This window comes from Sinocyclocheilus anshuiensis, unplaced genomic scaffold (genome assembly GCF_001515605.1).
Source record: "Sinocyclocheilus anshuiensis isolate Anshui unplaced genomic scaffold, SAMN03320099.WGS_v1.1 scaffold767, whole genome shotgun sequence".
Taxonomy (NCBI): Eukaryota; Metazoa; Chordata; class Actinopteri; order Cypriniformes; family Cyprinidae; genus Sinocyclocheilus; species Sinocyclocheilus anshuiensis.
The window spans coordinates 735939-750270 of NW_015551124.1; the positions used below are offsets into that span (position 1 = coordinate 735939).

The 14332-nt window shown below is 34.7% G+C and overlaps 1 protein-coding gene across 1 annotated transcript in view; it reads right to left on the reverse strand.

Annotated features, from left to right (window-relative positions):
* Positions 1-14332, reverse strand: part of LOC107663169 (gamma-2-syntrophin-like) — an 81671-nt gene that overhangs the window by 10513 nt on the left and 56826 nt on the right. The window contains exons 11-14 of the mRNA XM_016453343.1: positions 13898-13936; positions 13543-13659; positions 8586-8657; positions 7370-7579 (exon numbers count right to left, since the gene is read on the reverse strand). Coding sequence (XP_016308829.1) covers positions 7370-7579; positions 8586-8657; positions 13543-13659; positions 13898-13936 — 438 coding nt within the window. The remainder of the gene's footprint in view (positions 1-7369; positions 7580-8585; positions 8658-13542; positions 13660-13897; positions 13937-14332) is intronic.

The following is a 14332-nucleotide window of genomic DNA, read 5'->3' on the forward strand; positions in this document are numbered from 1 at the left end:
GATTGGTCTCTCTAAGCGAGATCCCAATTCGTCGGTCATCCGACGTGACGTCTCCGTTCCCTCCTTCAAGGAACGAGGGTTACCATACGGAACCGAGACGTTATTTTAATATCAAGTTAAAAATTATAAAATAAAATATAATATAAAATTAAAAATTTAAATAAAAAAAAATACAATAAAATGTACAATTAAGTAATTGTTTTGATCATTTTTAGTAGTTTTATTATGTGTATATAGTTTTTTATTAATATCTTATTTCAGTAGTAGTTATTTGAGTACAATTTGAGTATCAAGTTTAATGCATAAAAAAGAATAATAAAATAAAAAAATAAATAAAAAGTAAAATAAAAATAAAACAAATACAATTTACTAACATTTAAACAGTTAATTCATTGTAAAGTTTTAGTAATTTCATTGTGTGTTTTTCATTCTTAGTAGTTTATATATAGCTTTTATCAGTTTATCAGTTTTATTATTTTGATATGACAAGTTAAAGCTAAATTAAAATGAGAAATTTTGCACTGGCCATTAACTGAAAAATAAATAAATATTTTATTTCAGTTAACATTTATTTGTACTTTTCTAAGGTTTTAATTTCAGTTACAGTTTACTATAATAAATCTAATTAATTAGAGACTCTAACTGCATGAACTCAAACTTTCCAAAATGTCTTCAAGATCCTTTAAAGTCTCTTCTCAGGTCAGATGTCCAAGCATCCTCTGGAGTCATGAAGGTCTCACACTCCTGCTCTTCTTCACAGAAAGCACAGATGTGTCGTGGTGTTTATGAGCTGCCAGAGGAAGCAAACGCTAGCGAAACGGATTTGCAGCTCTCACTGTCTCCTCGTGTAAGCGGCGCCTGTCACATGTAAAGCACAGAATACACGCCACTAATTGGAGAGCTTCTCCTGAGGGATGGGCAAAACACAGAGTGAGGTTTGTCGAGGATTTCCTTGTCAAGCTGAGCGGAGAGAAAGTCCCAGCATGCTGCAAATGTGCCACATTTCTGCTCTGCAGTCTGTGAGAGCAAACAGACGCTTCATCAACGGCCAAACATGCAACGCCACACTGTTACTCATACAAGCCTCCTCCTGAACCATGAACACAAGGCTATTTCTCACAAAAAAATATGCTTTTATTGATGTAATGAATTGCAACGGATTTTTATTACGTTCTTTTATTAATTAAAATAAAAAAATATATAGAGAGAGAAAATGAAAAAATAATAAAATAAAACAAACAAACAAAAAAGTAAATAAAAAATGTAATTTACTAAAACATACACATTTCTAAAATAAATAAATGAATAAATAAATAAATAAATACCTTACATACATATAAATATCAAGTTGATCATAAATAACATCAGACAAAATCATTAAAAAAATTAAATGTAAATGAAAAAATAAAAAAAACTATTAAAAATAAAAAATAAACCTTACATACATACTGTACATACACACATACACTTTTTTTCATTGCAACAGATGCATCTTCAAAAAAATTGGACAAACATAAAAAAACAATAATTTTGACGGGGGATTCATGTTTAAGTTATGCTGTATCTTATGAAGATATAAATCTACTCTATGTAAGTATGTGAACCCAAACAATATCTATGCTGATCGATTTTATGCATTTTTTGTTATTTTAGTACAACTTTAGTACCAAGTTAAACTAAATGTATTTATTTTTTCAAATATTTTATTTTAGTTAAAATGTATTTTATTTCAAGTTCTTTTATGGTTTCAGTTTTAGTTAACTATAATTCAATCATGACAACTCTCGGAAGATTTTAGCATGGTGATGGATATGACAATGTTAATGTATTTGGTCTTGGCGGAACAGATCTGCTACGCTGCTGCTGAACTGCTGCTGCTGTTGGTTATTGCTGTAGTTGTAGATTATTGCTGCTGCTGCAAGCACGTACAGGAACTTGCTACTGCCAATGCATACGGCGATACGGTACCGTTGAGTATTTAAGACATACTGCTGCTGCACAAATAGCATATACAGGTGGAGCTGGGGAAGGTGGAGGGTTTCAGAGAACTCTGAAAGCGCGCTGCAGGAATCTCAAGTGAATGCTAGCCAGCCATATAAATGCAAGGCAGTAAGCTCATTGGCTGCATATGCAGCATGAACCAATCAGCTTGTGCCAAGTCGTTTAACTCTCTGAATATCATCAGTTACGTTAACACCCCATTAGCCTGCACCATCTAGATTTTCATGACTGAACTATATATTAACCCTGATACCAACACATCTGGTTTAACGGCACAGCTATTCCTGCTTATCACTGACCTGAACATGTTTTACAGTTGAGGAACTACAGATATTGAACTGAATCAACACTGAACTGTAAATAAAAGCCTGTTAAGCCCTTGTTGTGTTTGCTGATCTTAATGAATTGCAACAGATGCATGACTACAACATCTGGACAAACAAAGGTTTTTTTTTTTTTCATTTTATGGGCTGCTGATTTTGTTTTACTGCATCACATGAAAATGCACATATTCTATATACGTGAATGCAAACATGCATGCAATCGATGCACTGCACATGCATTTCAGATGAATGCAACAATGCATGCAATACAGACTGTAATTAACAATGCAATGAATGTTAATTGCTTCTATCTACAGTTTTCTCTCTTCAAATACTGTCATGAAGAGAATCTTGTTTGCTGTCCACTGGCCAGCTGCATCTGTGCAACTGTGAAATACACACACTTGCTGTTTTTATACCATATAATGCATGTTAAGTATGTATTGTACAACATAATTGTGTGTTTGCAATGCAGTGGCCAACAGTCTGTTTGTATACTTGTCTGAAGGATGATTCTGTCCCGAGACAATAAAACAAATCTAGCTGTCTGGAGAACAAACCACTAATCAAGCACTAATTGAAATTCTTTGTCACCTTTAGTTGCATCCCTAAGGACAGAGATATGTGTTCATTCTCGATGTGGTCCAGCAGTGATGCTGATGATGCTGACAAACGCAGAATGAACTCGTGTCTTTCTGGAGTGCATCTGAAGCGAAACGTGGCTTTGTAACACACACTCCTGCATCTCTCAGAGCCGTCAATCACCGCGTCCTAAAGAGAGCTGGACAATCAAGACTAACTGATGAAGGACAATAACATCATCAGCGGAGTGACGCGGAGCACAAATCACTGAGTCTGCAACTATCCTTACTGAATTACTGAAAGTCACTTTCATCTTAATTAGTGGTGTTTGCTTAGAGAAGCAGAACTAGAGTCAAATATCTGAACAAACACACAACATTAAGTAGTGCATTTCTTTCACATTCACTTCAGGCAATATACAAAGCTTTACATCATAAATATATATATATATATATATATATAAATATATATGCATGTATGTATGTATGTATATATGTATATATACCTTCCTTCCTTCCTTCCTTCCTTCCTTCCTTCCTTCCATCCATCCATCCATCCATCTATCCATCCTCCCCGCTAGTTTTGCTGTGCTCTTCATTCATATCAGAAATGGATCTTCTCAGGGGACTGGTCTGGTTCAGATCTGGCCTCATCTAATCCAGATCTCAGCTCACTGAACCCAGAGAAGCTGTGATCCTGAACTCCCGCTGACTTCCTCACATAAAACCATAACACAATCCTTCACGCTCCTCATAAAAGTGTCCCACAGCACGCGGAGCTCAGGAGCGCTCTGGACGGACGGTGGCAGATAATCAGACTGAATCTGGAGCTTTGCATGTTGCCCTTTCTGTGTCGGAGCACTGCAGTGATTTAAATCGCCCCTGACAGCTTCGTTCCTTTGTATTATTTATAAATGTTTGGTTAAGGGTAGGCAGTAATTCAGAGCCGCTTTCTGACCCTTTGCTTTTGGGCAAACGGGGGAAAAATGCACCAAAATCCTTGAATAGACATTTGCTACAGCCCTGAGATAAAATCCAGTGAACATGATGTGAAGAATTTAGTGGAAAATGTTTCAAATGGCCTTAATGAGTCTGGATTCATATCCTCCATTACAATTACTAGCTATAAAAATGGAATAAAATTTGTCTTTTAAAACCAGTTCATAAACTGTTGCATTCAATTCAGTGAAAGAGCTTACATCAGGAGGGATTTATGAAGGAATTACACAGAACTAAGGACATGTATATAGTTGCTTGAACTGAAAGTGTTCAGTGGATAAAAGTATCTAATAATGCACAAACTTAAACATAAATGCTGAGAGTCAAGATATTTTGGCATGTGACACCAGAGAGCTTTAATGGCAGCAATGCACACATAACACTGAAATCTCTTGCAAAATAAAAAGTAGGGTTGCACAATATATCTAAGTAAATCGATATGCCAATATGGCTTACTGTGATTTTCAAATCGCGAAGGCTGTGATTTAATTAGATAAATATATGATATAAATGATATAACACTTCACTCTGAAACCCGCAGCACATATTTGCAAGTGTACCAACAAAATAAAAGCTCAGGGTTATAACAGTCAACTAAAACTAAAACAATTGAAAAAAAAAAGTTAAAATAAAATAAAATTATTATTAAAAATAAAAAAACACACACACACACACACGTTTATTTATTTTAAATAAAAACTCAATGCAGGGTTATTATAGTTAACTAAAGCCATTAAATATATAAAACTGAAATAAAAATAAAATAAAAATTAGTGCTGTCAAACGATTAATCGCGATTAATCGCATCGAAAATAAAGGTTTTTATTTATGTAATATATGTGTGTGTACTGTGTATAATTATTATGTATATATAAATACACACAAATACAGTATATATTTTGAAAATATTTACATGTATTTACATGTATATATTTATATAATTTATATTATATATAAATGTATTTAATATAGAACTATAACATATTTTTCTTAAATATGTACATGCATGTTTTATATACAGATAATAAATATACACAGTACACACACATATATTATGTAAACAAAAACTTTTATTTTGGATGTTTGGATTGGTTTGACAGCAATAATAAAAATATAAGCATGTTTAAGAAAATATATATTAAAAACATAACAAAAACTAAAAATATGTAAATTAAAAATTATTTTTATTATAAATATATCTCTTATTTTTGTAATATTTTATTTAAAATCACAAAACAAATCATAAGTATTAATATTGTCTTATATAATAGTTATATTGTCATATTGAATTGGTCAAAAACAGTAATAACAAGTTGAAAGATGTGTTTTTTTTTTTTTTTTTTACAAACCGTACAGCCCTTAAAGGATGGTTTAGACTCAAAAAGTAAAAAGTCATTTTTTTCTGCTTTTTTTTTTTTAAACTGTTTTTAATTTCTATGCAGCTGCACTCTCCATCAAAACCACAATCATGCTATAATGATTCATTCAACATACTGTATAATGCAGAAAAATATCACAATGCCAGTTTTTCCAATATTGTGCAACCATCCTCCAAAGGTCAAATTCATCACATCCCATCACGAGCTGTAATTCTGAGGTGAATTACATTTGAAAGCGGGCGTCATGTTCATCTACTCACTAGCTTATAAAAGTGAACATTTCACACAATGAAATCCATCACCGATTCATTCATGACATGTCCTTCAAGGACACAAAAATGCCATTTGGAAATCGCCCTTGGAATAAAGACCAAATGGACACATAGTAAATTTTGCTGTCATGACTTAGCAGCATGTCACGATGGTCTATTAGGCTTTTTGTGGCCTTTACTCCCTCAATTAACCTCAAATAAAACGTTAGCGCTGTGTTAGATGAGGATTTTGATTTCTTGCATGGAATATGATATGCAGTTTATCCAGAGAGCCATTAATCTGCTCCTCTAAGCTAAAGTATGAGCGAATCAATGCCGAAGAGCCACCGGCAGAGCGCTAAACCTACATAATGCCCATGAGCCATAAATAAATATGCCGTAGTAATGCACACTTACGCGTCGGGATATCGCCGGAAACGAGCATTGTGACGCTCTCCGTTTGACCCCTGGTGGTATTTAAGACGACTTAAATGTGAGTAACGCGAGTCTCCGGAGCCGCTCTCAGACTTAAATCCCCTTCATCCCGTGAACTTGTGTTAGCATATACTTCATAATAGACGCCCTGCAGGAGTTCACGGGGACACCGGAGATGCGCTAGACCTTTGTGTGCTGGAGGTAATTTAATTGCTCAGCGAGGAGAGGTCTCACAGAAAAGACTCTTCAGAGAAATTTAATTAAAGCAGTAATAACATTTGAAACGCACGAATCAGACACAGACGAGCTCCTGCTCTCGCATGCATCGCACCGCAGTGCTGGCAGATGCAGAAATCAATGCTTCACTTGTCATATAGCTCTTTCTGAGTGTTTCATCTCTTTTTAAAGCCTGATGGACAGGATATATATTTTAAATTAAGGGCCTTGTTACCATAATGCAAAAAGTGCACAGCATTGCTTTAATATTATTACTGTAATGCATTACTGAAAAACAGATGATAATTCTATTAAATACAACAAATGCTGCTATTTGATACTGTGCCTAAACAGGATGGTTTTCAATCTTGTATTATAGTAATAAGAATAATGCAATAAAACCTCCTTAAGTGGCATTTGGATTGATTTCTGTGGAAGCTTTTTTCTGCCAAGGAAAAACTAATTAAAAAGGAAATGGAGACATTTTCTCACAATTCTGACTTTTCCATTCATGCAATTGCGAGTTTACATCTCACAACTCATTAAAAACTCAGAATTGTATGACAGAAACTTAGAATTGTGAGATATAAACATGCAATTCCAAAAGATGAGACTCACAATTATCTGAAAAAAAGTCTAAAATGTAAGATGAAAATGTTCAAAATATGAGATAAACTCAAAATTCTGAGAAAAAAAAGTCCAAAAATGTGAGACAGAAACTCACAATTCTGAGAGAAAAAAATCCAATATCTAATATATAAGCACGCAATTCTAAGAAAAAAAAGTCCAAAAGGTGAGACATAAAGGTGCAACTCTGAGGAAAAAAGTCTACATTTATAAGATATAAACTGAAAAAAAAAAAAATATGGCATATTTATTTAGTCTAAAACATAAATTCTCAGTTCTGAGGCAAAAAGTCCAAAATATAAGATATCAATATCCTATAAAGTATAGTGAGCATTGCACACAGTGAAATCCATCTCATTCACGATGTGCCCTTCAAGGACACGAAAATGCTGTTTGGAAATATTTTGACACGAAAAATACTGGCAGAGCAACAACAAAATTGTTAAGCTGAGAACATTATCAAATACTAAATAAAGCAATAAAAGCCCTTTTCAAAATGCATGACAAATGATCTGTTCTTGGTTTCCGTGATGTTTTGTAGGTTTGCGCTCACTCACCCGGACTCTCTGCACCTCCATGAAGACGGCTCTCTGGAAGGCCTTCTCCCACAGCACCAGCTCGGAGCCCAGCTCCACGCTGCAGCAGAAGCTCTGGCCGTGACCCACCAGCACACTGAAGCAGAAGGGTTCACTGTCCCGCAGCTCACCATCCTGCAGGAGCCCCAGATAAAACTTGGTCTGTATCCAGCAGTCTTCAGCTATCCACAGCTAGACAGCAGCAAAAGAGACATAGTGACTGTTCTAAGTTTGTTTGGTTTCTATATAACTATAAATATAAATATATATACACTACCGTTCAAAGGTTTGGGGTCAGTAAGATTTTTGTAATGTTTTTGTAATGACTCTTCTGCTCACCAAGGCTGCATTTATTTGATCAAAAATACAGTAAAAACTATAATATTGTGAAATATTAATACAATTTAAAATAACTTTTCTATGTGAATATATTGTAAAATGAAATTGTTGTGATGCGCAGCTGAATTTTCAGCATCATTACTTTAGTCTTCAGTGTCACATGATCTTCAGAAATCATTCTAATATGCTAATTTGCTGCTCAAGAAACATTTCTGATAATTATTAAACAATTATTATGTTGAAAACAAGTGTTCTGATGAATACTGTTGTGTAAACTGATGCATTTAATTTTTTTTTAGGATTCTTTAATGAATATAAAGTTAAAAAAGAACATTTATTTGAAATAGAAATCAACTTTTGTAAGATTATAAATGTCTTTCCTGTCACTTTTGATCAGTTTAATGCATCCTTGCTCAATAAAAGTATTAATTTCTTCAAAAAAGAAATTCAAGTCCAAATATCTGAATGTTTGTGAATTTTTTACATAAAAAATATACATATATTTTTTAAATCGCTGTTTTGTGTTGGGGCAGAGTAAATACAAATCCTTGGTCATCAAAAAAAAATCCTTATTGTTAAGCTGAGAACATTATCAAATAGACTAATATATGCATATTTGTTATACATATACATTTACATATACAAATACATTTTAATATGTATTTATTTTTAACAACAAAATATGAAAACAAATATTTTATTTCTTCAAAACAATGTGCACTGATGAATCATGTACAATAAGAGCAGGAATATAATTTAGGAACATACGTTTTGATTTCATGTTGACTTTAAATGACAAACAAAACAAATACAAAGCACTCAGCATCTACTGATAAAAGTCATTCATGTGTGTTCGTACCTTATGAACCTTAAAGAGAACCTCACAGAGGTGAAAACTAGCCTCTGCTTGAGCCCAGTCTGATGCCAAGATCTGACACAAAAACACAGAAAGAAATCTCACTGTTACACATCCATAGTGATACAGCCGCTTACTGCAGTCCCCTTGCAGTAGATTAAAGGAGTAGTTCACCTTAAAAAGAACATTTGCTGAAAATGTGCTCACCCTCAGGCCATCCAAGATGTAGATGAGTTTGTTTCTTCATCAGATTTGGAGAAATGTAGCATTGCATCACTTGCTCACCAATGGATCCTCTGCAGTGAATGGGTGCCGTCAGAATGAGAGTCCAAACAGCTGATAAAAACATCACAATAATCCACACCACTCCAGTCCATCAGTTAACATCTTGAGTAGCCAAAAGGTACTTGTTTATGAGAAACAAATTCATCTTTAAGACCTTTTTAACTTCAAACCGTTGCTTCCAGTCCATAATCCATAATAACGCTTCCTCCAGTCAAAAAGTCCATCTGCTGTTGTCTCTCACATCAAAATAAAGCCACATATTTGTTTAGAGCTGGTTTGGCTTGTAAACAGTGCTTGATCTGTGCAGATTTCTCTTTCTCTTTTTTTTTTACTGGAGGAAGCGCTATTATGGATTATGGACTCATATTTTAGTTAATAATTGATGGACTGGAGTGGTGTGGATTATTGTGATGTTTTTATCAGCTGTTTGGACTCTCATTCTGACGGCACCCATTCACTGCAGAAGATCTGTTGGTGAGCAAGTGATGGAATGCTACATTTCTCCAAATCTGATGAAGAAACAAACTCATCTACATCTTGGATGGCCTGAGGGTGAGCACATTTTAAGCTAATGTTCATTTTCGGGTGAACTACTCCTTTAAAGGTCCCCTGAAGTGCCTTGAAACAGCAGCGTTATTCTATGTGGTGACGTAATTTCAACTGAAACAGGAAGACCGATCTCAGCCGCAGCTTCAGCGTCTATTTATAGTGCAGGGGGCGGGCGCTTCGGCTTCTAGAGAGCGTTTGATTGGTCAGAAGATTTGATGAGAAGATGAAGTACGATGTGACGTTTTGGCGGAAGTGACGAACTGCAAGCTTTGAATGCTTATATCTTCTAAATGAACTGTGTCACTGTTTTGGAGCACACTGCCTTATAGATAACCTTAAGACTAACATGTTGATACTAACACCCAAAAAAACTTTAATTTTGATTTCATGGGGACTTTAAGAAAACAAGTGCACAATTGTGAGGTTCTTTCAACACAATGTATTACAGAGGTTCTACTTATTAATTATTTCACTCCTCTGTTTTGGAAAACTAGTCATTTGTTTTATTTTTTGCCCTCGGAAATAGATTTCAACGCTGCCATTTCCATTAAAATTCATGCGTATGAAAAAGTTTGCAGTAATTACCTCTTCATGACCTACAGAGACATAAGGCTTATTTAACAGTCTGTTCTCTAAAGCAGCACAGACGTAAATCTGAAACATAATGAGATGCTAATGAATTTGCTGAATGTCTCTCTAGGCTTTAAGGCATGTTAAATGCTATGTTTCCTTAGATTTCTCCCTTTATTAATTCAGTAATGCACATTTAATGAAATGGCAAGAAATATCAGCACGGCATTATTTCGGTCACAAAATTTATCAAAACCACTTACAATAACATTAATGCAGCCGTAACGGAGTTATGTAGAGGACGACGCTGGAGTCAAGCTAAATATCGCATTGCATTAGGAAGTGCAGAACACAGAAACAGTGCCAACACAAAGTGCATTTTGTGTATTTCATAACTGATGAAACCTGTGTCTTCAGGCTTAATGGCAAAGATAAAACATTTGTCACCAATAACGTATGTGTGCGAGGCCACCACGGTAATGGCTTTTCCTCGCCACAGTCCATTAGAAAGTAATAGATTGATTATATATAATTAGAATAGATGTCCTGAGTCTCAGAGCAGCAGACGACAGGTGAGGTTTGTCACAGTCCGCAACATTTTAGGAGAGAAGACTTTGGCTGTGTTCAGAATATGCACTATTTCTGCAGTACACTACTTCCAGTGTAATGTAGTGCACTAGTGTTTGAAATGTGTTTCACATGCTATTTAGGGTTACCACACTGATCAAAGAATTTCCATGGCTTTTCCAGAAGGATTAAAAATATATATATATATATATAGAGAGAGATTGGTCAGTCAGATTTCTACGGAAGTTTGGTAATTGTGACTTTTTTTCTCACAATTCAGATTTTTTCTTTTTCTATTCACAATTATGAGTTGCAGAATTGCAGATAAAAAAAAGAAAGACAATTTGAATTGTGTGATAAAAAGTTGCTATTACCTTTTTTTCCCCCGAACAGTCCAGTTTGTGAGATATACAATCACAATTGCTAGAAAAAAAACTGTACAATTCGCAATTCTGAAGTAAAAAGTCAGAATTGTGAGGTAAAAAGTCACAATTAACATAATGGAAACAAGCTTCCAAATATTTAAAAAAATATATATTTCACATGAAATTAGTAATTAAATTAATTCTTTATTATAATTAGTATAATTTCATATGTATGTTTATTTAAAAAAAAATACATATTTTATAAATAATAATTTAAGCATATATGTACAAAGGTTGTAGAATTTAGAAGAAACGCTATGACATGTGCCTACCAATATCCAGCGACTAAATTGTCCCTAACAATAATTTTGATCAAACAATTCAATATATGTGTGTGTAACCACTGTTGTTGTAATTTCAGCCGCATCTGAAATAGTTCATACCATTGATATTACCTGAGAAGAGAACATATAAGGAAGCGAAGTGTTTAAAACATACGAGCACAGTTCAGTTAAATGATAAAGTTTACCCTCTTTAACTTTATGTTGTTCTGCTGTTTTGTGTTCATCTGCTTCTCCCATTTGCTCTTTTGACTTTCAAACACAAACAGATCTACAATCTAACATGTATTTTAAAGGGCAGCTCATCACGTGTTTCACTAGTTAGCAGTAAACCAGTTACCTCACCTGAAGATTTGTGTAGGATGCTATTTTTGAAATGGCAATATGGATATTTTATTTGTAAACATCATACTTTTTTCGCTTATTTCAGTTAATGTCATACAACTAGCGAGCTGAGCCAGTAGTAGTACTGATAGTGTCGTGTAAACATGACTGTTGACGCGAAAAGCAGAGGAACAGACAAACCGATTCAATTGAGTGAGTTATTTACACTGTAACCGCGTCGATTGATTCAAACTCGTGACTTCAATTGTTCAGTTCAAGCGATTCACTAGCAAAAACCAGATCAAAAGAGCCATTCATTTTCGAATTTCTACATCACTTGAAATGATAAACACAAATTAAGTTATACCCTTGTGAGTAGTCAATCCAAAGAAAACTACAGTTTCCAAAGTCAGACATCGCTTGGTATGATTTTCAAGGGTGTAGAATTTTAGTAGAGACACTATGGCATGTCTAGACCAATATCAGCCACTACTAAATTGTCCCTAGCAATAATTCTGTCGTTATGTCCCCACCAATGCCAAAATCATACCTACACCGTTGATAGTAGGGGTGGAACGGTTCGCGGAAAAAAATCGAACCGTACGGTTCTCCACACACCGTTCGGCACGCGCTAAAACCGCGGTTCAACTTAAATCTGACAATGCATCTGTAATATGGTTTGCTATAAATAACACGTAAAACAAACAGAGTTCGGCTATTGTATGTTTCTGTTGATGGATGCGCATTCTGGCTTCCAATACATTACAACAACAGCGATGAAAAAAAAACGTGGACAAACCATTCACTCTTGTTCAATGCGAATGCCGTATGCTGGAATATGAGCAGTTATTCCGTCATCACCGGGTGCTGATAGCGCGCGCGCACAGGTGAGATCTGAACAGCACACGTTGATATCTGTGTTTAAGCTAAACTCGTTTAAGCTTTGCCAGTTTAAACATGTAAGACCCAGAGGACACGAGCTCGCGCGCGCAGTGAGAAGATTTGTGCGTGTGCTCAACCCATCGCGCAAACCCCGCGCCTCAGAACTCGCGCAAATATTAATCTTTCTCTTAAGTATTGTGTTTAAATGGACAAATTCACACAAAAATTATGTCAAAATGCCCGTCTTGGTAAGTATCCTATAGCAGACATAGCCGGCTGAACGTACTGTATCAGTGCACTGAATCAGTGCATTCTCTTAAAGTGACAGCACATTCTTAATATTAATCAAACAGCGACAACAAAGAAATCACTCACTGCTCTTGATTGAATAGCTTTTATAACTTTAATAAAGATTAATCTTTAATTTATACAGTCAAATTTACCATGTTGTTTTACATTTCATTACTTTATTCAATTTCTGTACCTAAAAACTAATGTTAGACCTACCTAAAAAAAAATGAAAATCACTGTTTATTTTATTTGTATCTTTACTCTATTGTACTTATTTGTGCTGTTGCTTGTAGTTGGATAGATTATTCTTATTTTCTTTATTTTTATTTGACAGTATAGTTTTTGCCTAAACATAGCACATACCAAAACTGTGACTCTAAAACCGTGATACGAACCGAACCGTGAGTAAGTTGAACCGTTCCACCCCAATATATATATATATATATATATATATATATACAGTATCCTAAAAAAAAATGAAAATCACTGTTTATTTTATTTGTATCTTTACTCTATTGTACTTATTTGTGCTGTTGCTTGTAGTTGGATAGATTATTCTTATTTTCTTTATTTTTATTTGACAGTATAGTTTTTGCCTAAACATAGCACATACCGAACCATACCGAAACCGTGACCCCTAAACCGTGATACAAACAGAACCGTGAGTAAGTTGAACCGTTCCACCCCTGGTTGATATGTACCATATAATACAGTAATCTTGTAATATTGCATAACATCACATCTCTCAGGAGTGTGTGTGTGTTTGTAACACATGCATGAGCTTACAGGAGGACTCCTGAAGACGAGGAGAGAAGATCCTCTCAGCGCAAGGAAACTGCAGCTGTGAAGGGGCTCGACTTCGCGGCCCTGCAGGTGTTCACACACCCAACCCATGTGGACAATCTGAGGAGAAAACATTCAACACAAGAAACCCATCCGTACGTGCTCAGACTCTCCTCTGCCGCTATCCGTTTCTCTAAAGTAAATATGACTGAATTACTCTCCGAATTATTCATCATAATGCAACAGAGAGCCAGAGGTCATGACACGATGTGTTATCTCTCTCATACTGTAATAGTAAAATATGATGAGGCAGTACAATAGGGATAATTACTTTCTGTCAAATGTACAAATAACCCACCTGATCATCAGGAGAACAGTATTTATTCGCCGTTTTTATCTGAAAGGAACAAAAACATTTACAAATCAATAACAAGTATACAAGTAAACATTTACAAACAAATAACAGTATCAATATTTGTTTATTTATTTTAAACTTAATTGTATACTTTTGTACACTTCACAGATGTACTTTATAATTAAAAAAAACTATTATTATAATAATAATAATATGATTGTTATTAACATAATTATTATTTATTTATTATTTTAGCATCAAACTGTACACTTTACAATGAAAAAAACAACAATTATTATTATTTCTGTAACGAATCAGTCCACTGAAGGCGAGCGAAGTGAGAACCAAAGTGCAGTTTTATTTACAGGTGATCCAAACTCCAAACATAATCCAAACAAGATACACAGACTTGACTTGACTTGACTTGACTTGACTTGA